The 24,917-nt window shown below is 44.5% G+C and overlaps 1 protein-coding gene across 1 annotated transcript in view; it reads right to left on the minus strand.

Annotated features, from left to right (window-relative positions):
* Positions 1 to 24,917, minus strand: part of ABCD1 (ATP binding cassette subfamily D member 1) — a 106,461-nt gene that overhangs the window by 32,313 nt on the left and 49,231 nt on the right. The window contains exons 3-5 of the mRNA XM_033920973.1: positions 23,627 to 23,769; positions 22,246 to 22,414; positions 8,755 to 8,849 (exon numbers count right to left, since the gene is read on the minus strand). Of these exons, the coding sequence (XP_033776864.1) occupies positions 8,755 to 8,849; positions 22,246 to 22,414; positions 23,627 to 23,769 (407 nt within the window). The remainder of the gene's footprint in view (positions 1 to 8,754; positions 8,850 to 22,245; positions 22,415 to 23,626; positions 23,770 to 24,917) is intronic.

A 24,917-nucleotide genomic window follows, 5' to 3' on the forward strand; every position in this document is an offset into this window, starting at 1 on the left:
GTTGACTTCAAGCGGCAGGGACATCGAGTGAGCCTCCCTCACCCGGAAAATGGCCACATCACAAGCTGTCAAAAAGGCATCTTCTGCCGGTGTGTTCAAACACCCGGCAGAGCAAAAGCCAGACAGTGTTCGGCGCTTCCCACAGCGCGAACACTGCTGACCAGCCTCTGTAGCCATCCCTCGCCTCGGCACCAAAACCAAACTTTCGATGTTTTTGTTGTTTTTTTTTTTACACACGCGGCGAACGCCGCCGAACGCCGACTCCGCCCACCAACAAGCCCGGCACCCGGGAAACGCGACCAAGAACCACGCTAAACGAGTAAGTAAACTTACTCACCCAAATGCTCAGCCGCTCCCCCCGAAGCCAGGTTATCGTTGGTAACTGCACTGAAAGCCGAGCCAAACACTGCACGGCTCAGCGCAAGCAGGAAGTCTGCCCTCTTTTTTCTTTTTTTTATACTGGAATGAAGAAGCCAGCCAGTACTCCTGCAGCGTCTACAGAAACCCCTCAATCCAACGGAGGGGAGGGTGGAGAAGGGACCTGGGAGGGCCCAGGTGTAACCCCCAAAGCCGGCACCACTCAGCCAGGCACCCCTGACCTACTGAAGAGAACTAGTCTCAACAGAGGAATCCCAACAGAACACCAATCTATCCGGCAGCAGCCAGAATCCAGGAGCTAGAGAGTTAGCTCCACCCCTGCTGGGAGATAGAGCAAAACTGAATCAACAGGAGGAACACCAGGCTTTAAGGCCAACTGTTAATCAGTTCTCTATCTCCACCTGCTGGTCGATGTGAGGTATACCCACTAGTCTCTGGATTCATCTGCTGCTTTGCTATGGAAAGAAAGTTTCCCGTAAGATGTCGTGGACGGGCAACTTTAGAAATTCCTTGGGAGGTTGCTCAAAGTCTAGGGCATCGAGGAAAGCCTGAGACTTCTTAGAGTCGGACTCTAAGAGGATGGAAAGAGCTGCTGACATCTCCCTAAGGAATTTAGAGAAAGAGGATTGCTCTGGTTTGGAGACGGTGTCGGTCATGGAGGGTTCTTCGTCGGTTGACGAAGCGTCCTCTTCGGTACCGTGAGGGGAGTCTTCCCACAAGTCTGGGTCCCTAACGTCGGGGTGCGTACGTTTGGACATCAGCGTGGAGGGCTCGGCATGGCGGGTCTTTGAAAGAGATTTGCCTGAGCGCACCGAGGAGGTACCAGGTGAGGAAGACCGATGTCGTTCCTGGGACCGGACAGGGTCGGCAGTAGCATGGGTATGCACTGTAGGTGTTTCGGCCAAGAGCATCGGCATGGAGGTATTAATCGGTACCGAGGGGGTCGACACCGATGGGACAGTGCGAGGCTCGGACCGGTCCTGTACCGGAAGGTGCTATGCCAGCAACGCCGGCAACAGTTGTTGGAGTTGTTGTTGCAGCTGCTCCTGTAACTGTGTTTGGAGTATGGCTGCGATGCGATCATCCAGGGGAGGCACCGGTACCGTTTTTTTCTTCTTCGGTACCATAGGTGCCGCTCTACGCTCCGGCGATGAGGAGGCCGATGATGAGGCACTCACCGAGATCGGAGCGGAGCGTTTGTGGGGCCGGTGCGGTGCCGGAAGGGCCGGTGTCGCAACCGTGGCAGGAGGGCGCTCGAGGGAAGTGGAAGGCTTCTTAGCCGGCTTACCTGAGCCCAACGACCCCGAGGAAGGGTCCGGTGGTGTCGACGTCGTCGGTGCCGACTTTTGGGGTGCCTTTGACGTCGCGGCAGGTTCCATGGCAGATCCGGTACCAAACAAAATATTTTGCTGGATCTGCCTATTTACGCTTTTTAAGCGTAGCACAGCGGGTGCAGGTGTCAGCCCGATGCTCTGGACCCAGGCACTGGAGGCACCAATTGTGCGGGTCTGTGAGAGAGATCGGGCGTGCACACCGCTGGCACTTCTTAAAACCCGGTTGAGGGGGCATGAAGGGAAACACGGCCTCCGCAAAATCAAAGCCGGAGGCCTGTATGATGACAACAGGCCCCGCCGGGGCCGGCTCGAAAAAATAAAGAAAACTCGATGAGTTTTTTTTTTTTTTTTATAGGAAAAATAAAGTAATCCAAAGGGAAAAAAAGAAGAAATTCGGAAAAAATATGCGAGCGGGAAAGCAAACTAAATGATTTCAACGGCCGTTGAAAAACATGCGACTTCTTCGCTCCGCGGAAACGAAGAAACTGGGGACCACGCACTCCTCCGTCGGGCGGGAAGTCACTCGCGCATGCGCGGTGCGGCCAACTAGAACTTTCTAGTTAAAAAGGTCCGTACCGGGGCTCCGTCGGTGACGTCACCCATACGTTAAGAATATGCTGCCTGCTTGTCCTGGGATAAAAACCGCTATTGCGGTTTTTTTTTTTTTTTTTTTAATTTTTAATTTATAAATTTTCCATTCTTACAATATTTGAATCATATAATATATATTAATTATTACATATCCAAAATATTATCATTAATAATTCATAGTATTTAAAATATAATATGATAAAGATTATACAATAACATATAAAATATAATTCCCTCTCCCTTTTTATATAATATATTTCCATTAATTAATCAAATCCCACCCCATTCATATGTAATTTTATCATTGTGCTAAGAAACTAATCATTAGAATAATTTGTCAATGGTTGCCAAATTTTCTTGAAATTAAGAAGATTTCCCTGTTGTAACGCTATTATTTTTTCCATTTTATAAATATGACAGACAGAATTCCACCAGAATGTATAATTTAATTTGGTATAATCTTTCCAATTTTGAGTAATTTGTTGCATGGCGACTCCTGTTAGTATTAGTAATAGCTTATTATTATTTGCTGAAATCGGACTCTTAGTTCTCATTGCAGTACCAAATAATATGGTGTCATATGAGAGTCCTACGTGATTCTCTAGTAACTTATTAATTTGGGGCCAAATTGAATTCCAAAATGCGTTTACATAGGGACAGAAAAAGATTAAATGATCTAACGTCCCTATTTCCAATTTACAATGCCAGCATCTATTAGATCTAGTACTATCTATTTTTTGCAGGCGCGTTGGGGTCCAGAATACTCTATGTAATAAGAATAACCATGTTTGATTCATAGATGCTGACCTTGTAGATCTTAATCTCCAGGACCAAAATCGTGGCCATTGAGATTCAGAAATTGTCTGACCAATCTCAATACTCCAAATATCCCTAAGACCTGTTTTCTTTTTTTTATTTAAAAATCCGTATATCAATTTGTACCATTTTGCGGCTTGGTGACCCAAAAAATCCGTCTGGAAACATAGAACCTGTAGACTATATTGATTATTTAGATTTTTCCATTCAGGGAACCCTACCTGAATGGCCTGCTTCAATTGCATCCATTTAAAATATTGTGTTTTATTTAATCCAAATTTATTTTGCAATTGTGAAAAACTAAGCAGTGATCCTTCTGATATGACATCATTCAGTGTTCTTATTCCTGCATTTATCCATTGTTTCCAGACGATTTTAAATCCGCCAATTCTAATCCTGGAGTTTATCCATATTGATTGATTTAGAGATTTAGCAATAGGTTCTGGTGATAGATTACTGATATATCTCAATGTTTTCCAAGTGTCAAATAAAATTCTGTGATCTTTGTATCTTTTAGGCATTGTTATAGTTATTAATTGTTCTGGATATAAAGGGAACAGGAGCCGCCATTCTAAATACAGCCAATCTGGTACATTTTCTAAAAGGTCTGGGAGGATCCAATACATACCCTGTCTTAAGATATAGGCTTGATGATACCTATAAAAATTTGGAAAATTTACCCCCCCTTCCACAATTGGTCTTTGTAATGATACTAATGCGATTCTTGGTCTTTTCCCACACCAAACAAATTTTGTAAGAACATTGTTAAGTTTTTTATAAAATGACCCCTGAAAAAATATTGGAATCATACTCATTTGGTAACAAACCACATGCAATATCATCATTTTAATTGTTTGAATTCTTCCCCACCAAGAAAGATGTAATGGATTCCATTGCTCACACATTTCTGTTATTTTTTTCAATAAAAGTTTTTCATTCTCTTTGACTGTGTCTTCAATTGTATTTTTGATCATAATTCCTAAGTATTTTATACCATCTTCTTTCCAAATAAATGAATATGGTTCAAATAATCCTTTGGTACAATGAACATTTATTGGGAGAATTTCAGATTTGTTCCAATTAATTTTATATCCAGAAAAAGTACCATATTTTTCTATTAAATTAAGTATACATGGAATAGTAGTTTCCGGTTCTCTTAAATATAATAATATATCATCTGCATATGCAGATAATTTAAATTCAAAACTGGTAAATGATATTCCCTTTATCTCCTTAGTTTTGTTTATTGCAATTAATAAAGGTTCTAGGACAATATCAAAAAGTAAAGGAGACAGAGGGCATCCTTGTCTAACTCCCCTATGCAAGTTAAATCTACTTGATAAATTATTGTTAATATATAATCTTGCTCCAGGAGAGCTATACAATGTCTGAATCATTTTAATAAAACCGGATCCTATACCAAACCATTGTAAAGCTTGGTATATAAAATTCCATTCCACTCTGTCAAAGGCTTTTTCTGCATCTAAAGATATTAAAAAAACTGGATCATTTATATTTTTTGCTAAATTTAATGAGTGGAATGCTAATCTAGTATTATTTGATGAATGTCTTTTAGCAATAAATCCTGTTTGATGTACATCAATAATGAAAGAGAGAGCTTTTGCCAATCTTAATGCTAATACTTTAGCCATTAATTTGTTATCCACATTCAATAATGAAATAGGCCTGTAATTTGAAACCAGAGTAGGATCTTTGTTTGGTTTTGGTAAGACTATAATTATCGATTCTGCCATAGTACCAGAAATATTTTCATTCTTTATTTGATACTGATACAAATTTAACAGATGTGGTAATATGATATTTTGGAAAAATTTATAAAATTCAACAGTATACCCATCTCCACCTGGAGCGGATCCAACTCTAAGAGACTTCAATGCTGTTTCTAATTCTTTTAAAGATATAGGTTCTTCTAAACTTCCTTTTATATGATCTGGAATATTTGGTCCAATATATGAATTTAAAAAAGTTAATCCGTCTTGTTCTTTATTTTTATAAGAATTGGAAGTATATAATTCTTTGTAAAAATCAAGAAATTGTGTTATAATATCTTTTGTGTTGGTATGTGTGTTACCTTGTGTATCTTTAATTGCAATAATCTTAGATTTTCTTTTCTTTGCTTTTAGAAAGTTTGCTAATAATTTCCCCGCTTTATTTGAATTTCCATAATATTGTACTTGTTTGTTGAAAATGTCTTTCCTCACAATTTGAGAAGAAATCTCATTATATTTAACTTTTAATTTTAATAATTCTTGTAATGTATTATTTTCCCATTTCTCAATTAATTTATTTTCTAATAATTTAATTTGCTTTCCCATCTCAAGAAATTGTTTTTTTTTTTGTTTGTTAATAAATGTAGAATATGAAATAATATTTCCTCTCATAGTTGCTTTAAAAGCATCCCATAAGATCTCAGCATTAATATCATCTGATTCATTAAATTGAAAGAATTCTTGCATTTTTATTTTAAAATCTTCAAGAAATTTTGAATCCGCTAATAAATCATTATTAAATCTCCAAATTAAATCAAAGTTTTCTATATCATAATTTTGAAGATTAATCCACACACCAGCATGATCTGAAATTATAATGGGATCAATTACTGCTTTTAAGACACGCTGCGCTATATTATTAGAAACAAATATATAATCAATTCGTGAAAAGGATTTATGGACCTGAGAACAAAAAGAAAATTCCTGATCATTAAAATGAAGAATTCGCCATATATCTACTAAATCACAAGATATTATCAAATTATCTAAGCCTAATGATTTCATAACTTTACTTGGTTTTTTATCCAAAATCGGATCCATTACAGCATTGAAATCCCCTGCTACTATTAAATTAGATGTAGCCAGTGGTAAGAGCAATTGTTGAATTTGTTTAAAAAACTCCATTTGATTCGTATTAGGAGCATATAAATTGAATAAATTCAGGGTTGTATTTCCCAGAACCATCTCGATATGTACCCATCTACCTAAGGGATCATAATTAATTAATTTAAAATCTGCATTACATTTTTTGTTTATTAGAACAGCCACTCCAGCTTTTTTCTTTAAAGCCGGTGCAAATAAACATTTAGAAATCCAACCTCCAGATAATTTTTTTGATTCAATTTCCGAAAGATGGGTCTCTTGAATGAAGTAAATGTCCGCATTTTGATTTTTAAGGAACGATAATAATTTCTTCTTCTTAATAGGATGATTTAAACCATTGACATTCAGCGAATACATTTTTATATCCATCTAATTAATAGTTATGTTTTAACCAATATTCTATGATAGTGTACACGATTATCTCCTAGCACATTCATTAAAAATTTATATCCTATCCCACCCATTATTTTCCCTCCCCTCCCACCCATTATCATATTCTGATTTGGAACACGCATTGGTCATGCAAAACCTACATCTCCATCTCCAGGCAACTAATAATTCATTATCTATTGCGGTTTAGTAAAAGGGGGCCATAGTGCAAAATATAGACAGCAGATGTAAATTCTCAAAACGGACACATTTTGATCACTAAATTGAAAATAAAATCATTTTTCCTACCTTTGTTATCTGGTAATTTCATCAGTCTCTGGTTGCACTTTCTTCTTCTGACTATGCATCCAATACTTTTTCCCTTCTTTCAGCCTCCTGTAAGCTTCCTCTCCTCTAGACCTCATTCCCTCACCCAACTTTTTCTTCCTCTCTCCCTGACCTCCTCCCCTTTCTTTCTTTCTTTCTTTCTCTCCATCTTTCTTTCTATCTCCCTGCCCCCTTTCTTTCTGTCTCCCTGCTCCCCCCTTTATTTCTGTATGTCTGTCTTTCTCTCTCCATGCCCCCTTTCTTTCTGTCTCCCTGCCCTTCTCTCTATCCATGCCCTCTTTCTGTCTGTCTCCCTGCCCTCCCCCATGGTGCCGCCATCAGGGAGCAGGCCGCCGCCGTAAAGAGGACACTGAAGCACCAGGCCGACCAACCTTCCCCACCTGACGTCAATTCTAATGTCAGAGAGGAAGTTCCGGGCCAGCCAGGCAGCGATTGGCTGGCCCGGAATTTCCTCTCCGACGTCAGAATTGATGTCGAGTGAGGAACGTTGGTTGGCCCGGCGCTTCAGCATCCTCTTTACAGGGTCGGGAAGCAGGTAGAAGCGAAGGCAATGCAAGTCGATCACAGAGCCGGGATGGGCTCCGCAATCGACTCAAGTTGCCATCGCGATCGACCTTTTGGCCACCCCTGGTCTAGGTCCTTGCTTCCAGGCTTGGATCTTCAACTGAAGAATCAGGCCGCTTTCAAGTTCTTTGCCACTGCCAGGAGGTCGAAGTAAGGCTGACCCCAGCAGTGCACAGCTGCAGCACTGCTGAGGACAGTGCCCACCCACCCAGATCCAAAGACTGCTGAGAAAATCTGCTTGAACATTTTTGACTCCCACCACATGTGCTGCTGAGAGCACCTGGAGATGACACTCCACCCAGAGAAAGAGTAGGTGGGGCTTCCAGAGCCAGAGAAGCATTCTTGGTTCCTCCCTGGTGATTGACAAATGCCACCACTGTCGCATTGTCGGAGAAGACTCAGACTGCTTGGCCCTCCAGAGTCATCTGCAATTTCAACAGAATCAAGCCAATGGCCCACAGTGCCAATCGGTTGATTGACCATTTCTTTTGAGAGGGTGTCTAATACCTCTGAATAGGATGACAGTTGCAATGGGCTCCCCAGCTGTGGAGACTAGTATCTCTCATCACAACCGCCCAAGACATAATCTGCAGCAGCATGCCCCTGGAGAGGGACTGCAGAATGAGCCACCAATTCATTATGGCCTGGGTTTCCAGAGTCCAAGGAAGAGCTGTCTGCAATGATTTTGACTTTGGAGCCCAGCACAAGAGCAAAGTGTGCTGAAGAGGACACATATGCGTCCTTGCCCAAGGAACCATATCTATGGAGACCACCATGGACCCCAGGACCTGGAGATAGTCCCACGCTGATGGAGCAGCTCTGTTCAGGAGACAAGAAATCCAACAGCACAGTTTCTGTCTGTGTGCCTCTGGAAGATAATGTAGCCAGCTGCAGTGTCGAACAAGACACCCAGGTATTCCAGGGATTGTCTCGGGATAAAATGGCTTTTCCTGTAATTCACAATCCAACCCAAGTCTTTCAGGACCTGGACCACCTGATCTACCATGCGCCGACCCTCGGCAAATGAGGGGGTCTGATCAGCCAACTGTCCCGTACACTTGTGGACTGTCTTTGTCGGGGTCTGTGGATGTTGACACCCACATGTCCAAGATAATGATTTGTATCTAACCAACCTCTCGTGACTTAAGTTTCTCAAGGAATGTTTTTCTACTTGACAATTTCCTTTAATTAATCACAAACTCTAAAGTAAAATTATTTGGAAAAATGATTTCCTAAATGACTCAGTGATCACCAAATTCTACAGTGTCTAATGTATATGTAAATAAATTTAACTGATGTCCATGAATATGAGAAATACCATATTGCAAGATTTTTTTTATTTTTAAATTGCTAAGATTAACATCTTGTACGTTGGGATCTACTGTATTATCTTGGACTTGGATATCCCTTATACTAGGAGACACTACAGAAAATAAACTCAAATTCCTCCCATCCCTTACCCGTATATTCAAGCTGGCCACCACCACATCTCCTGTAGGTGTCACAATAGGAAGATTCTCACAGATGATGCCATTCTCCACATCTACCACTTGACCTGGGAGAAAGACAGAGATGGTGTAATAGAAAAGGACAGTGAAAAGCAGAGATGTAAATATAAACTGAGGAACTCATTATGTGTCTAAATTTCATAAGTTAAAATCCTAGAAAGGTCACATATTCAGCTTCCACCCAAGTCAAATGCACTTGGGACTGGGCATTAAAGCACTTCAGGCAATGTGCTCTCAGCAGGACAGATTATCCTAACTACAATATTCTTATTATACAGGCCCCATATGAAGATCAGACATAAAGACACATACAGATGCACAAACATACCACACCTAGATTTATTTAGCAAACAAAATGGCCCTGGCTCTCCTATTGAAAGGGTAAGAATCACCTTCATGTGTACAATTCCTGAAAGAGACAACAGGGTTGTGTAGAAAGCAGGGTGCAGCACCTCCTTCCTTTCTACAAATCAGAGCAGCAAAAGTTCTGAAATACAAAGTTTCATTGAAAGAAAGATTAGGTTCTTACCTCGGTAATCTTATTTCTTGTAGATGTGTCTAATGGTCCTGAATGCTAGGGTCTTGTATCTGAACTAGCAAGTTGCTTGCAGAAAACTGTCAATCATGTTTTCCAACTCCACCTCCTTCCCAGGGAGCTGCTCCTGCCCCCACAGTTTGTACAAAAGCAATCAAGTACCATTGTAATAAAAGATACAAGAAGGAAGAAACAAAACGAAGAAAAATCCCCAATACTACAATTTTGCTCTGCTCTAATACCCAAACTTGTGCAACTAGCAACAATTACATATAGAGTGGGTCTGATGCGCCTGCCTTTAAGATGAAGGCCCCGAAAGTGGTGTCCTTCCCAGCTGCTATGGTCACCCTATAGAACATGTGAAGGTATGAAGGATAGAAAACAAGGAAAAATCCAACACGGACTGCAGTAGATGTGGAACAACAGACAAAAAACAAGAAGAAATTACAAAGTGTAAGCAAAGGCAGTTTAAAAGTTCCAAAGTGTAAAAGATGCAGGCTATGTTTATTATATCAAATATAAATGCGGTTAATGTTACCACCCTTCAGACAAACCTAAGGACCCGACACAGTCCGTGTTTCGGAAACACGCCTTCTTCAGGGGTCCTAACAAATATAAATGAAGATGGCTAAGAATATACAATTACAAATATGGGAAAACATAAAAACTGGACATGTGATGTCATGATAAGACATTAAAAAAGACAAAACAAGCGATCAGTAAAAAATTATCTCTTAAACTAAAGAATGTGATTAGCAATAATAATATGTGATAAAGAACACCATGTGATGTGTGGAGCATAAAAGTAATGCACAACAAAAATGAAGGATAGACCATGTAGCCACTCTACAAATTTCCTTGGGTGAGACAGCCCTAGTCTCCATCCACGAGGCAGCAATGCCTAAGTTTCTAAGTTTATTTAATCTTTGATATATCATTTATCAAATATATACCTAAACGGTTAACATAAGGATAAAAAATAAAATTAGAAGGAAAAACAATACAACTGACTTACTGGAAACAATAAGGAAGAGGCATGGATAAACTCCTGTGTTAAATAAAAAGGGTTTGGATATTGAGGATTTAAAAAAAAAAAACCAAAAAAAACTTTCATCCTATCTCTGTAGTTTCATTTTTAGGAAAAGTAATCGAAAAGTAGTATTGAATCAGTTAAATGATTATATACTACAAAAAATTGCCTTGATGAGTTTCAATTTGGATTCTGACATGCGCACAGTGTTGAATTGTTAATAATCTCAGTATTGGAGACTTTGAGGGAAGGGATAGATAAAAGTAATAAATATCTCATGGTATCCTTAGTTGTCTCTGGGGCATTTGACACTGTAAATTTGGAAATTTTATTAGTGAAATTGAAACAACTAGGTTTAGCAGGAGATGTATTAAAATGGTTTACATCTTATCTAAATGAAAGAGCATTAAGGGTGAGAAGTAAGGATGTGGTGTCAAGAATAGTGGAAGTTAAAAAAGGAGTCCCACAAGGGAAGAAATTTAAAGAGATGGGTGTGCAATACAGAATATATGCCGATGATATTTTGTTCTTCTTCCTGATAAAAGCCATCCCTAATATAGATCTTTGCTTGCAAAAGTATATGAAAATGATCGGAAGTTGGATGAGTGAACATGATTTGAAATTGAATGTTAACAAAAAGCACAGTTACTTACCGTAACAGGTGTTATCCAAAGACAGCAGGCAGATATTCTCTACATCTGGGTGACGTCATCTACGGAGCCCCGACGCGGACAGCTTTTCAAGCAAACTTGATTGAAGATTTCAAGTTTGCTGGTGCTGCACCGCGCATGTGTGTGCCTTCCTGATCCACTAGAGGGCGCATCCCCTACTCATGGTCTTCAGTTCAGATAGCTAGCAAAGAAGCCAACCTCGGGGAGGTGGGAAGGTTGCGAGAATATCTGCCTGCTGTCCCTGGATAACACCTGTTACGGTAAGTAACTGTGCTTTATCCCAGGACAAGCAGGCAGCATATTCTCCACATGTGGGTGACCTCCAAGCTAACCAAAAAGGGACGGAGGGAAAGTTGGCAATTATGAAAACAGATTACGCAACCTCGACTGGCCAAACTGGCCGTTGCACCTGGAAAAACATCCAAACAGCAGTGAGAGGTGAAGGTATGAACCAAAGACCAAGTGGCAACCTTGCAGAGCTCCTCAATAGGCATGGCTCTGAGGAAAACGACAGACGCCGCCATCACTCGGACATAATGCCCCGTGACCTGATCTTGCAGCGAGAGACCAGCCCGAGCGTAGCAGAAGGAAATACAAGCAGTCAACCAGTTGGATAAGGTGCGCTTGGAAACAGGGCGACCCAACCGACGAGGATCAAAAGAGATGAACAGTTGAGGAGCCGTCCGATGAGGCTCAATAGGACGCAGGTAAAAGGCTAATGCCCTCATACAACAAGAGTGTGAAGCGCCCCTCGCCAGGAGGCAAGTGGAGCTTCGGAAAAAGGACCGGGAGAACAATGGAATGATTGAGATGAAAGTCGAAACCACCTTGGGCAAGAACTTGGAATAAGTACGCAGGACCACCGTGTCATGATGAAATACAATAAAAGACGGGTCCGCAACCAGAGCTTGCAGCTCACTGACTCTACGAGCAGACGCGAGACCAACCAGGAATACCACCTGCCAGGTGAAGTATTTCAAAAGAGCGTTATCAATGGGTTCAAACGGAGGTTTCAGCAATTGAGCCAGGACCACCCTAAGATCCCAAACCACCGGAGGGAACTTGAGCGGAGGATGAACATTGAAGAGACCCTTCATAAAGCGGGAAAACCGTCGGATGGACGGAGAGCAGCTTCCCATCCTGCGGCCGATGAAAGGCAGCAATCGCACAGAGGTGGACTCGGATAGATGTCGATTTGAGACCAGACCGAGACAAGTGTAACAGATAATCCAGCACTGAAGGCAAGGAGGCAGACAGCGGATCCATGCAGTGCTCAGCACACCACGCAGCAACCTGGACCATTTCTGGGAATAGCATTGCCGAGTGGAGCTCTTCCGCGAGGCCTCAAGAACATCCCCACCGACTGAGAGAAACAGGAGGGAGGTACGTGGCGAGGAACCAAGCTAAGTGTAGAGACTGCAGATTGGGATGCAACAGAAAACCTCAACACTGAGACAACAGAGAAGGAAACACAGGTAGAAGCAGAGGCTCCCTGACACTGAGCAGGGAGAACCACGGCTGCTGGGGCCACAGAGGAGCCATCAAGATCATGGTGGTGCTGACCGACAGGAGGTGTACCAAAGACCTGAGAATCAGAGGAAAGGGAGGGAACGCATAGAGGAACCTGCCCGTCCAATCGAGAAGGAAAGCATCCGCCTCAAGGCGAACCCGAGAGAACATCCTCGAGCAGTATCGAGGCAACCAGTGAGTGAGGGGCGAAGAGAACAGAACTACCTGTGGAGTTCCCCACCGAATAACCACCTGCCGCAGAGTCTGAGAATGGAGCGACCATTCAGGCGGCCGAAAAAAGCGACTCAACGTGTGCACCAAACAATGCTGCTCGTCCTGGAAATACACCGCCTGAAGAAAGAGGTTGTGGCATAACGCCCCCTACCAATGACGAAGGGCTGCCCTGCAAAGTGACAGGGAACCTGTACCCCATGGCTTGGTCACAGAACACATCGCCACCTGGATGTCTGTATGCACCAGGACCTCGCAATCCTGCAACTAAGAACGAAAATCCACCACGGCATTGTAAATGGCCCGGAGCTCCAGCAGGCTGATGCGGCAGCAACAGTCCACATTCGACCAAAGACCCTGAGTCCGAAGGCTGTCGAGATGAGCCCCTAAGCCTATGCAGAGGAGTCCATCGTCAGAACCTTCTGATACGAAGAGGTGGCCCACCAACGAAGCAAGAGTTTCAAGGAGGGAGGCACCACAATGTGCTGGAAAGCAGGATCCTGATCCTGCCACCACTGAGACACTCGGGACCAGTGGGGAACACGAAGATGAAACCAGGCGAACGGTGGGACAAGAACCATGGAGACCCATGGTCCCAAAAGGATCATCATCTGCGCAGCCGAGACCGAAGACCACCGAGACACCAGCTGACTCAGGCGCAGACGGGCGGCCTGCCGAGGCAGAGGCAGAAAAGACCGGAGGTGGACCGAGGATAGAGGGGCCATCTTCCGGCATAAACAAACAAGGGCCTCCCCCTGAGGCCGAGACAAGAAGGAGCGCAGACCAACTGGGTTCAGGTCCGCCCCGACGGACTCCCGAGACTGGGGCGGACAGAGGCTGAACCGCTCCCGGAGTAGAAACTAGTGCAGGTCACGAAGGGCCAGGACTAGACGTAGATGGGAGGATGGGAATGCCCAACAGACAGAGGCGAGACTATACTCCCGGTGCATAGACACTGAGACACCCTTCCCAAAAGGAGGGGAGGAATCCCCAGAAGGAGAGCAGCCCGGAGGCTATGCGAGAATAGTCAAAAAGACGGCCAGGAGTCGCCGAAGCCGGCGGCTGGACCATAACCCGGCGCTGCTGCAGCTATTGCGGCTGCTGCGAAGGAGGCCGAGATAACACAGGAAAGGTATCCGTAGGGCCCCTCCGGAGAAGGAGTCCAAACCACCAAGGCAGAAGGGATTCAGCTGAAGGCGTCCAGATAGGCGAAGGACCGGTCGCGTTCTGAGAGGCGGTTAGTGGCCGCCGCAAGAGAGGCCTCAAGAAGCGCAGTACTCACGCAAGTAAAGTGGCGAGACGATCCTGGAGGTTCGGATCCCCAGCCACACTCTGCGCCAAGCGAGACGATGCACGGCCGGAGCAGGGAGAGAGTTTCCCCCAGGAGACCAAACTCCGTACTACAAGATTCCGGCACGTCTGCCTGGAATGAACTGAAGAGAAAGCGGGGAACCCTCTCGAATAGGAGCCGGAGACGTCGAGGCACTAAGCCCCCGTCGATAACGGGGCACAAAACCGCAGTCGACACCGAGGCCCAAAGCCTCAGCCAGCGCATAAAGTCAACCAAAGGGCACAAAACCTCAGACGACGTCAAGTCACAAAGCCCCAGTCGACGGCGAGGCACGAAGCCTCGGTAAACGACGAGGCACAGAGCTCCAGCCGACGTCGAGGCCCCCAGCCTCAGTCGATGTCGAGGCACAAGCCTCAGGCAACGTCGAAGCACAAGCATCAGGCGATGCGGAGCACACGGCCACAGCCGACGTCGAAGGTACAAAGCATCCGTCGACGTCGAGGCACAAAGCCTCAATCGACGTCGAGGCACACCGAAGTCTGTCGAGGTTCAGAAGTCGGCACCGTACCAATGAAACTGGTAATGAAGGTGCAGCAGTGCGCTCCATAAAGGGCAACCTCGAGATGAGTATTCCCATGAAAGGAGGCACGCTTCGAAGGTCTCGTAGAGGCCGGCATGACTGCACTCGATGCCTGGAATGCCTGAGACTCAGCCTAGAGGTCTGCACGGGAACGGGTCCCGCGGGGATCCCGCGGGTTCCCCCCCTGGCCCACGGGACTCCCACGGGGACGCCCCCTGGCCCACGGGACTCCCACGGGGATGCCCCCCTGACCCACGGGACTCCCACGGGGACGCCGCCTGGCCCACGGGACTCCCACGGGGATGAAAACAGCCTACCTAAATTTTGGCGATGCAGGCATGCAGCTTACAAGTCCGGCGTCGCGGCAGGAAATAGCCATGCTGAGCAGTGAGCTCAGCACGTACACAGATGAAAGCCTTGCTTGCTGATTGGTCCGGCGGCCCCGCCCCGCCGTACCAATCAGCAAGCAAGGCTTTCATCTGTGTACGTGCTGAGCTCACTGCTCAGCATGGCTATTTCCTGCCGCGACGCCGGACTTGTAAGCTGCATGCCTGCATCGCCAGAATTTAGGTAGGCTGTTTTCATCCCCGTGGGAGTCTCGTGCTTTATGGCTCTAAGTCTTCTTTAAGTCTTCTTACTGCAGAGTTGATTCCATTCTCGGTAGGGGATACCTCGGTAGGCTCACTGCTCAGCTACTGGGAACCCAGATTCGATCCTGTTCTGGGTGGAGGACATTTGTGGGGTGGGGTGAGGAGGGGGGCTAGTTTGCGACATCGTGCAGGCTCACCACTCTGCCTCTGCTGGCAAAAGCACAGTCTGTCCCATTCTAGGGGAGAAAACCTAGCAGGGACCAGGCTGCACCACAATACTGGCTTCTAGAAAGCACAATGGACTGGGGGGGGGGGTCTAGCAGTGTGTGGCACCATTTGGACCCATGCAGACTTGCACGGCCATTCAGATGCTGACCTGAGGTCCCTTTCCATCCAGCATCTGCCCCTCCCCCTCTTTCCATCCAGCATCTGCCCCTCTGTCTGCTGCTTCTGCCCAGCATCTGATCTGTCTCCTCTCTTCCTCCTTTCTGCCCCCTCTGTCATACCATCCATCATCCACCCTTCTTTCTCCCCCCTTCCATCCAGCATCTGCCCATCTTTCCCCCCTTTCAGCCCAGCATCTGCTTCATTTCTCTTTCTCCCCCTTCTATTCAGTGTCTGCTCCATCTTTCTCTTTCCTCCCTTCCATCCGTATCCTCCCCCTCTCCTCCTTTCCATTCAATGTCTTCCTCCCCTCTCCTTTTCTTTCCATCCATCATCTGTCTTTTTCTCTCTCCCCAGGCATTCCAGTTTGTCTTATCTTTCCCCTTTCATCCAGTGTGTCTGATCCCTCCCCATTTCTATCTACAGTCTGTCTCCTCTCACCTCCTACATCCAGTATCTACCCCTTCCCACCTGACACCTCAGCCGCCGCCAGACTGATGCAAAGCCTTCCCTCTGATGTCAGCTCTGACTTTGGGGGAAGACTTCTGGGTCGGCTACATATGGCTTGCTGCAGGCTGCCTCCAACCCCTGCTGTTATCTGGACTCGAATGAAGTGGTGGAAGGGAGTGCATTTTTGGACACAGAAGTCATGAACTGGGGAGAGAGGAAAGGAGGGAAAGAGATGCTGAGGTGGAGAGGGAATAGAAAGGGAGAATTGGGTGTGGGTGTGTCAATGAGCGGGAAAGAGAGATGGTTGTGTCACACGGCAAATGGAAGAAAGAGGAGAATTTTTGGTCGTAGGGAGGAAGGTACAGAATATGATAGGGAAGAAAAAGATGAGAGTGAGAAATGTGGCAAGGGAACAATGGGGCAGATTGAAAGGGATGCAAGAGGGAGGAATATTGGACAGTGGTGAAGGGAATGGAGGGAGAGATATGGCATAATGCTGGAGAGGGGTGATAGAAGGAGAAATGTTGGGCGTGGGGCTGGTGGGCAGGCACGAAAGATGAGAAAGAGATAAATGCTGGACCATGGTAGGGGGAACCAATGGACAGCAACAGAAGAATTTACAGAAGATGGGAAAGCGGAAAAAAGAAACTGGGACCAACTTTATGGAAAAATAAGTCTCCAGACAACAAAGGTAAAAAACGGAATTTATTGACTAAAATATGTTAGCTTTGGGAAATGTATATGGCAGATGTCTTTGTATTGTGTTCAAAAGAAAAGGAAATGCATTTCTGGTTTTATTTCTACAGTGTTGAAGTACTTGTTGACCCTTGCTGTGACTGGTGGGGATCCCCAAGCACCGCCAGCAGAGGACCTCCTCTAGAGATGGCCAGAACTCCCCTCCACCAAGCGCAGCAGTGGCTGGCAGCATCCATGAGCCAATGAGGTGCCAGCATCTGTGACTCAGGGACGCTACTGCTGCCTGCCAAGCTTGGCAAAAGGGACCCCCGGCCAACTGCAAAGGAAGTCCTCAGCTGACAGTTTGTGGGTTCTCATCAGCTGAGTATTTATATTTTATATTTACATTAGAGGTTCTGGTAGAAACCCATTTACAAAGTATGTATTCTTCCCAATTAATTTTTCCAAATTAGTAAAGTCTCTTTGCTTATTTGTAAATGGGTCTCTACCAGAGCCTTTAATTCAGTAGCATAATTAAATAAAATAACTATTTCTGAAGTTTATAGGGAAGGGTGGTGACGGAGGGGATTCCTTGCGGGGACGGGTGGGGACGGAGGGGATTCCTCGCGGGGACGGGTGGGGACGGAGGAATTCCTCACGGGGACGGATGGGGACGGGTGGGATTTTGGCGGGGACGGGTGGGATTTCTGTCCCCGCGCAACTCTCTAACTCAGCCGGTGGCGTTACCGAGGTAACGCACCAAGAAAGAAAGAAAGAAAGACTTACCGGGGATCGATGCTACGTCAGCCCGATTCCAATGAAGGAAAAAAGGTCCCGGCCATTCTGCTCACACGAGGTGAGCCCAGAGAGAGGCATGTCAAGGGCGGGAGTTGGGTGGGACGTGGGCTGGCTTAGACTTAGTCATACAGCATTTATAATTGAAAGCTTTACAACAGTCTAGACGGAACTTGGACGTTGTGACTTAGACCATGTAAAACATGGTCTAAGTCACAAAAACCCATCTAAACTCACCAGAAAACACATAACACAGACCCCCTACACATTACACCAGTGATCACCAACCCCCCCACCCCATAAAAATTTTATTCACAACTTTAAATTTCAGCCTCCAGACAATCATCACCTGGCCGCCTGGCATAGGAAAGCCTAGTCGTCCAGTCCAAAGGCAGCTTAAGTCATCTTGGGGGTGGGTTAGGGACCCATAGAGAGGAGGACTCATACCCATAAGCCCCTGTAATCACTGCATTGTTACTTAAACATGTGCACTGCTCTATACACCCCCAAAACTCTTTGTTACTAGCATATAAGTGGCTCCTGCAGCTATAAGGGCTATTGGGGTGGTAGATAAGTAGATCTAGGGGATTCTGGAGGTGGTTTGATGGGGGGCTCATCGTCACCTATAAGGGAGCTGTAGTGAGAAGTCATGGCACTCTTTTTTGTGAAGTTCACAGCAGTGCCCTGTAAGGTACCCCACTATTTAGGTGCAAGTCTGGGTGTGCAGTCCATCACTTTGCAGACTCCTCCCACGTCCAACAGGGCTTTGTTCTAGGAGTTTAGGAGTTGGACAGAAATGTGATATAAAGATGAACGATTTAGCGGCCTGGACGATCAGATCGGCAGGACGTATAATTAGATGATTTTCGAAAGTAAAAAAAAGTTGGACGTATCTTTCGAAAATGTGTCTTAGGCTCTTTTTAACTTTGGACGACTTGCGAGATGGACGTAAACGGACTTAGACGTCCCTTTCGATTATGCCCCTCCACGGCTTTACTAAGATGCTATCTTGTATGCAATTGATAATAGTTTGTAGTTAAAGATTATCTACACTATTCACGATAAAATATTTAAAACATCAAGAAAAACTTATTTAAAATCATTCAAAAATATTTATAAAAAGAATATTTATAAAAAACAGCACTCTGGAGTTTGGACTAATGATCGAGCCACTGACCTACAACTCTAATAGCAGTCATGCTGTCTGAATTAAGGTCTCTGAAGTCTTCTCCGTATGCTTGTAAAGTTTCTTATTGCTATTGATTTTGGTGTATTTGGTTTTCACAGTTTTATCTGAACACCAGTTCTGGTTATTTGCTGTTACTGGTTGTTCCATCCACTCAAAAGCCATGTAGTAAGCCTAAAGTGTTCTGAATTCTCGATAGGGACAGATCCCCGAGTGAGAAGATCCGCTTGGACCAGAAGTCTTGAGGCCTTCGACCTTCTGAAGACAAAATAAGTCCACATACCATGGTCTGCAAGGCAAATTGTGCACCACTAGGACTACCAAGTCAGGACCGATTGCAATCCAGCAAATGATTTGACTGAGCAAGGGCCATGGGGGAAACATGTACAAGAGCTTGTTCTTCAGCCATAGATGGACTAACACATCCAATTTCTCATTTCTGAGCTCAAATCTTCAGCTCTAAAAACGAGGCATCTTGGTATTCATCACCGAGGCTATTAAATCCATCTGTATAAGCCTCCACCGCCGAACTATGGTGTCGAACAATTGTGATCATTTCCCCGAGTCAAGAGTCTGCCAACTGAGAAAGTCGACCTGCAAGTGAGCCTCTACCCACTGGAAAAAAAGTTGAGCTTCTAGACGCAATGAGGCGCTTCTGGTGCCTCCTTGCCTGTTGACATATGCTACCACTATCGCATAGTCCAAAAAGACCGACTGCCTTGCCCTCTAGAGACTTCTCTAGTGTCCGAAGTGCTAGACAAATGGCTCCGAGGTCCAAGAAATTTATGGACCACTTCTGCTGAGCCAGAATTCAATGCCCCTGTACTGGGCATCTGTTGCAGTGACCTCCTGAACCATAAAGGATGGCTTTGGTCTTATCTCCCAGAAGGAGATGTGAAGAGGCTTGCCCCTGGAAAGGACAGCTGACCTTAGCCACAACCTGAAGCTGCTCTTTGCTGTAGGTAGCCAGGGGAGATTCTGTTGTAGCAAGTCCGACTGAGGGGACCAGTGAGAGAGAAGAGTCTTGGAGACGTCTCATGTACTCTCTGGCCCAAGGATCTACCTTTATGGTTGCCACCATCAACTCCAGGACCTGCACATAATGCCATGCCACGTGAGAGCCTGTCTCTGTAGTAGCTCTGAAATTTGCTTCTGGAGCTTCAGTCTGCATGGTTCTGGAAAAAAACTTGTGCCAATGCCATGTCGAACAATACTCCCAGGTACTCCAGGCACTGAGTCAATTCAAGCTCTGGAGTTTCAAGTTTATTAGGTATTTGATATCCCACCTATCATTATGTCTAGGTGGTTTCCATAAGAATACATATTGTTACAAACATAGGGGGATAGAAAAAAAAATCTTATTAGGACATATAATCAGTAAAACAAATTAAAATAGGCACACAAAAGGGGGTAAGGGAATAAATACAATATTCAAATAAAGAAAAAGTCAAACAGACTTACACAATAGGGAGGGGAAGGGTGAAGTACTGCACTACTTAGAAATAGAGAGTTCTTAAGGAGTGAAGGCATCCTTAAATAGAAGTCTTTAGTTTTGTCCTATATATGGGTAAGGAGGATTCATTCCTTTTTTTTTAAATTCTTTATTCATTTTTAAACTTTCATCAAGTGTATAAAAATTCTAATAAACACTATTAGACCACTTGAACATCTTATCATTGTATCCTATAAATATAAATGCAACCCTCCCCCACCCTCCCTCTAAGCCCATTATTCATTATAAGATCATAAACCCTCCAATTGAAACCCTCCCCCCACCCAACACTAAGTGGTGTATAATTATTAATAATAATAATAATAACTTTATTTTTGTATACCGCATTACCATGGAAGTTCTATGCAGTTAACAGATGAAGAGACTGTACATTACAGTGAAATTACACATTTTTTTTTTTTGGCATAGCTACATTTACATTTTCGGCGACGCTACATTTGTGGTGAAGTTATTTTTCAGGTCGGTTACTATTGCAGAGAAGTTACATTTGTTGTAAGTTGCATATATATAGCGGAGTTCATACAGTAGTGTTACATACAGCAGTGATATATACTGCGGCGTTCGATAAAGCCGAGCAGAGGCATTAAGTAAGGGGGGTAAAGAAGAAGGGGTGATTAGTTGGATAGGGTGATCCATTTTGTTAAGCCGTTTGGTGGCAGACAGAATTGGAAGAGTCAAGAGACTGAGATAAGTCAAGGTCCGAGGAGGAGGCAAGGAAGAGGGGGGGGGAGAAGTTAGAGGAATTTATCATAAAGGTAGGTTTTGATTGTCTTCCTGAACATTTGGTAGGGGGGGGGGATTGGAGATGAGTGCTGTGAGGCATTTGTTCCATTTGCCCGCTTGGAATGCGAGGGATCTGTTGAGAAATTTCTTGTAGAGGCAGCCTTTCAGGGAAGGAAAGGAGAACAGGTAGGTGTTTCGTGTACGAGAGAGGCCAGCGATTTCAAGGTGCTCGGATAGGTAGATTGGGGAAGAGCCTGCTAGGGTTTTGAAGCAGAGGCAGGCGAATTTGAAGATGATCCTTGCCTCCACCGGCAGCAAGTGGAGTTTAGCGTAATAGGGGCTAACGTGGTCATATTTTTTGAGGCCGAAGATGAGGCGGACAGCAGCATTTTGAACTATTCTTAAGCGTTTGATGGTGTTTTTATAGGATCCCAGGTATATGATGTTACAATAGTCCAGTATACAATAGTTAATAGAACAAATGGCATTTAATCATGACAAAAAGATGTTAATGGATCCCATATTTTTATAAAATTTTTATACTTTCCATTCTGTACCGCCAGTGATCTTTCCATTCTATAAAAGTGACATAACGAATTCCACCAGAAATTAAAATTAAGCCTACTGTGGTCTTTCCAGTTATTAGTAATATGTTCCTGATATGTCTGGGAAGTGTGTTCCATAAATTGGGGGTGACTACAGAGAAGATTGTTTTATGTTTGGTGTTGTAGAATACGTGACACAGTGAGGGAATCGAAAGATTTTGTTGGGAAGATCGTAAAGTTCGCAATGTTAAGTAAGGAATCAATAGTCTGTCGATGAAAGCCGGAGTATTTACTTGTTTTGTTTTGAAGACAAGGAGTAACATTTTAAAGGAGATGCAATGGGGTATGGGCAGCCAGTATGTGTTTTTCAAGAGGGAAAACGTGATTGTATTTTTTTGCCTTGTTGATGAGTTTGACTGCAGGAAAGCAGAAGAGACAAAATGCTCTCCTTCAGCCCATTTGAGCCCAAAATGGCCCTCTCTTAAAAATTAGTGAAGACCACTGCACTAGAACATCAGTTTTCTCTAGAGAACTCTAATTGAGAAAACACTTTCAAGCTCTTGGGAGATGCTTCATGGGAGCAACTGGTTTTCATATGTACAAGCATCGTGAGATAAGTTTGACAATATACCAGACAGAGATTTGGGATTTTGTAGGCAACTAGCCAAGTTCCTGTTTATTTCAAATTGTAATCTTCGGTCAACTAAAAATGGGTGCTGCATAGGCTTTTCTCACCTTTAATTTCCAGGGGTCCCTCAATGCGGATTCCATGTCGGATGATAGCTCCTTCTTTCATCTGGATCTCTTCGGGGTCCCCAGGACGCTTATAGCTGCCCTTCTGCACATCCTCAAAGACCTCAAACATCTCATGCACTCGTGCTGTATATCCTGCCAGCTCTGTCACCTGAGATATATTAGAGAACCTTATCGCATCACCAGCACTACTACTACTATTATTATTTCTAAAGCGCTACCAGATGTATGCAGCGCTGTACAGTCACAAAGGAGACAGTCCCTGCTTGAATGAGCTTACACTCTAAACAATCAAGAAAGACAAACATGATGCCTTAAAGGGGATGGTTAAATTGCTGGCTAGGGTGGTGAGCAGAGGGAAGAAGGATTATGAGTTGAAGGCTATGGGTTTTCAGCCTATATTTGAGGAAGAAGCATTTTGGATGGACTCAGGTACCCTGTTTCCCCGAAAATAAGACCTAGCATGATTTTTAAAGATGTTCCTAATATAAGCCCTACCCCAAAAAAATAAGCCCTAGTTAAGATCAACCCCAGAAGCCCCCAACTCTATCCCTGATATCGGATTCGCTGAAAAAAAAAATCAGACTCATCAATTCAGCAAACCCCACCCCGGTGAGACCCAACATACCTTCGCTTCGAGGGTTCCTAAAGCAGCAGCACTCTGAATGGGCTGCTTCGTGTTCTTCCCCGCTGGGGCTTTCCCTCTGCTGCATCACAGTGGGCGTATCAGTGGGGTTTTGCTGCACAGGGGGATGGGAGGAAGGGATAGAAAGATGTTGCAGAGGGAAGGCCCAGCCCCGGCGGGGAAGACCGCAAAACAGCTTGTTCAGAGTGCTGCCACCCCCTACTGTTTTTGGAGGCCTTGGAGTGGAAGTATGTCAGTCTCATGGTGGGAGGGTCGGTGGGGTTCTGCTGCACAAGGGAATGGGTAAGGGGGAGGAAAGATGCTGCATGTGGGGGCGGGGGGAGAAAGGAAAGAAGAAGAATTGGGGTGGAGGAGAGGAAGGGAGAAATGATTGTTGTACATGAAAAAAAAAATAAGACCCCCCCCCCGAAAATAAGCCCTAATGCATTTTTAGGATCCAAAATTAATATTAAGACACTGTCTTATTTTCGGGGAAACACGGTAATTTATTCCAGGCATATAAGACAGTGAGCTGAAAGGAACGAAGTCCGGAATTGGAAGTGGAGAAGGTTACAGATAAAAGCAATTTGTCTGAGGAACGGAGTTCTCAGGGAAGTGTATACTGCCAAGTTACAGAGTAAACGACAACATGCGAATGCCACAGGTGCAGAAATTTCACTATTTCACCTGTCTCGTTCCTTTTAATTTAGCAGATGGAGCTTTTTGCTTGCAGCTCACCTCTTTGTAAGAGGACATGACTCTCTCAGTAGCATCAGCCGCAGCAGTCAAAAGGTTACGGGCTATGGTGAAGGCCTCCGTCCGCTCACTCACTAGCTCCTCCTCTTTCATCTCCAGGACAGCTTTCTTCACTTCCTCTGAATCTGCAATACAGAGGAGAGGGAGGGTGCAACAGGCACTACTATAGCTATCTTTCTTCTATACAATTTATATATTATATATTATAGATTCAGTCTTTATCTCTGGAAATTGCTAAAGTGTGCATCACAGGGTTACTTACACAGCAAATCGCTTAGATAACCTTGATAGGCGGTATATAAAATCCTAATAAACTTGAAACTTGACCCTGGCCTAGCTGGTCTTGGACATGAAAGCTGGGCCAAGCAATCAAACCCAAGCCTTTTGCACAGGAATGTAGAAAAGCTGTTACTGAGCCATATGTTTAAAAATATTTTTACAGTCACTAGTATTTCTATACCTTACAGCAGTGCATCTCAAGTCAATCCTGGAGTACACCCTTGCCAGTCTGGTTTTCAGGATATCCACAATCAATAAGCTTGATGTACACATGATGTAGGCAGTATATGCAAATAAATCTCATACATATTCATTGTGGATATCCTGAAATCCCGACTGGCAATGGGGTACTCCAGAACTGACTTGGGAAACATTGCTTTACAGTATATGGTTTAAAAAAAGAGATTAGATTCTTACCTTGATATCTTTTCCAGTAGATAGGGATGGTATACTGAACCAAGGGTCTTGCTCCTGCGAGTCCTTTGCAGGAGATACTGATCACTGTTTTCAGCACCTCCTCTTTCTCCCTGCTGACCCCAGTCAGTTAGTTTCAAAGCCAGCAAAAGCCCTACAGGAGAGAACAGAAGAACGGGGGAGGAAACACCCCACAGCAACCTTTTTTTAAAAAAATAAATCTTTATTCATTTTCAAAAATTACAAGTGTACAACAATCATTCATAAATATCTTAATTAATCACTTGACATTCTTATTTGTAACATTCCAAATAAATAATTTTATAAGAAGCCCACCCCTCCCATCCATATACTAATAAAGCACAGTTACTTACCGTAACAGGTGTTATCCAGGGACAGCAGGCAGATATTCTTAACACATGGGTGACGTCACCGACGGAGCCCTCGGTACGGACCTTTTTAACTAGAAGTTTCTAGTTGGCCGCACCGCGCGTGCGCGAGTGCCTTCCCGCCCGACGGAGGAGTGCGTGGTCCCCAGTTAGGATAAGCCAGCTAAGAAGCCAACCCGGGGAGGTGGGTG

Source organism: Geotrypetes seraphini, chromosome 1 (genome assembly GCF_902459505.1).
Source record: "Geotrypetes seraphini chromosome 1, aGeoSer1.1, whole genome shotgun sequence".
Classification (NCBI taxonomy): domain Eukaryota; kingdom Metazoa; phylum Chordata; class Amphibia; order Gymnophiona; family Dermophiidae; genus Geotrypetes; species Geotrypetes seraphini.